This window comes from Temnothorax curvispinosus, unplaced genomic scaffold, assembly GCF_003070985.1.
Source record: "Temnothorax curvispinosus isolate PA1 unplaced genomic scaffold, ASM307098v1 QBEX01018356.1, whole genome shotgun sequence".
Classification (NCBI taxonomy): domain Eukaryota; kingdom Metazoa; phylum Arthropoda; class Insecta; order Hymenoptera; family Formicidae; genus Temnothorax; species Temnothorax curvispinosus.
Window position 1 is genome coordinate 1,140 of NW_020228136.1, and position 2,284 is coordinate 3,423.

Sequence of the window (2,284 nt, forward strand, 5' to 3'; positions counted from 1 at the left end):
AGTTTAGTCTTTAACATCATTGCATGTATCACAAATTAGATTATAAGTAAATATTTAACTTATAAAATAGTAGATGGTTCGATGCATCTACTACTTTTCGAAGTTAATTTTTTAATTTTTTGAACGTTTAGTTTATTTTTATTATCAGAATGCAAAACCGTGTAACAATTTATTGCATAATTGAAAAAGTTATTGAAACAACTAAATATTTGAAATTTTATCATTTACGAATGAAAATATTTGGAATATCAAAGTTCTCCTTTCTCGTTCCGGGAGTCTTCGCAATTGCGCCGAGACTATAGTCATCAATCTATCTACCTCATCCTGTTTGTTGTCTGGAAGTGGTAACGTTGGCAATTGCACATTAGGAATTGCGCTAATTGCAGTAATTGCATCTGCAATTTTATCGAGTGCAGAGGTTGACGCTGTGCCACCCGTCGACACGGTCGCTAAAAAATAAAGAAATAAGTAAATAATACATTTAAAATATATAACAAATAAATAATACATTCATTTTGAGCATTTTAATATAAATATACATTAAAAACAAAAAATGCTGTTCCATTTTGTCGTCTTTTTGGAATGGGTGGTATATTTTCATTTTCGTCACTAAGAAGATTATCACTTGTTCTGTAATTGTAATATTTATGTTTATATAGTTTAAATATATGATAAACTTAATATAATAGCACAATACAATTAGTTTTAGATAATGTAGTATATACTTTTTTCTATAAATTGTATCACGCAAAAAATCCATTCTATCGAAATGCTTCCACTTTCGCTTTGAAGTAGGACGTGCTGCTCTACTTGGCAATTTCTCCTTGGCTTGCTCACGAGAGTAACTATCTCGTAGCGTCTTCCATTTTTTGGCGGCTTGTTTCGGGTCTAAACGCCCTATAAGGATACGTAAAACATTTGAGTAAAAAACTATTTTAATCACAAGGATGATTACACACACACACACACACACATACACGCGCGCACACGCACGCACACACACGCACACGCACGCACACGCACACACACGCACGCACATGCACGCACACGCACACATACGCACGCACACGCACGCACACGCGCGCACACGCGCACACACGCGCGCGCACACGCGCACACGCGCACACACCACACACACACACCACACACCACACACACACTACACACACACACACCACACACACACACATACACATGTATATACATATGTATGTATGTATGTATGTATGTATGTATGTATGTATGTATGGATGTATGTATGGAAGTATATATTGTATATAATTTAATAATATGACTTTTATACCTTCCAAAGCTTTTGAAACTTTTGTCCACGTTTCAGTAGTTACAGTTCGATTGCGTTGTTGAACAAGTATACTGTAATTATATAATACTTCATGTTTAGAAACTTCTTCAATAAGTAATTCGTCTATATCCGTAGACTCAGAAGAATTATCGACCATCGTCGATTCTTCGTACTGACTAGTTTCATCTAATGTGATGTCCTCTTTGCCATTATTTATCGCATTTCGTCGTATTATTTTTCCATCATCTGTATTAAAAAATTATTACATATGTATAATATTATAGGGCTTCCAGAACAACGCTCTTAGCGCAAAGAGCATGCTCTGTCCTTTTTTAACTTTCCGTAAGTAACAAAGATAGAACGACACTCGAGCATTTAAGACCGTGGTTCTGGAACGCAGAATTATGTAACCTAGAATTATGTAACAGAATGTTAAATACTTAGGCCGGTATTCATAGTTAAATCTTATATTTAAGATTGTCTTAAGTTTATCTTTAGATGCTGTACGACTTGTATTGTTCGCTACATATAGTACCTATAAAGATGAACTTAAGATGATCTTATATATTATATAAGATCCGATTATGAATATTGATTTATCTTCGATTTATCTTCATAATTTCTTCATAAATATATATTATTTTCATTTATACTTACCGCATATTGGATAAAAATATCGATTTTTATCAAAACAGTATGTATCGAATCCCTCCAAGCATGTATGTGTAGGAACTAGAGATTCTTCCACAATTTCCTCGCAAACCCCGCAAGTGTTAACGAGTGTAATCTGAAATTAAAAAGAATCATAATTAATAGTTAACAAAACTTGTCGACATTGTTATATTATAGAAGTGTTCAATTTTTTGGCCATTATAAGATTGAGGTTATATTTACGTTTATATTCTTATAATTATTCTATTCCTAAAATTTATATTATTGACATTATGCAAAAATTTAGTAATAATTATTATATTTTCTTAC

The 2,284-nt window shown here is 32.8% G+C and overlaps 1 protein-coding gene across 1 annotated transcript; it reads right to left on the minus strand.

Annotated features, from left to right (window-relative positions):
• Positions 1-318: 318 nt before the first annotated feature.
• On the minus strand, positions 319-1,562 carry LOC112468340 (the record flags this gene model as incomplete). Its single annotated transcript, XM_025037466.1, has 4 exons — positions 1,304-1,562; positions 726-897; positions 540-630; positions 319-449 (listed from the first exon to the last, which is right to left on the minus strand). Coding segments are annotated over exons 1-4 (551 nt in total), but the record flags the coding sequence as incomplete, so codon positions are not given.
• Positions 1,563-2,284: the final 722 nt, after the last annotated feature.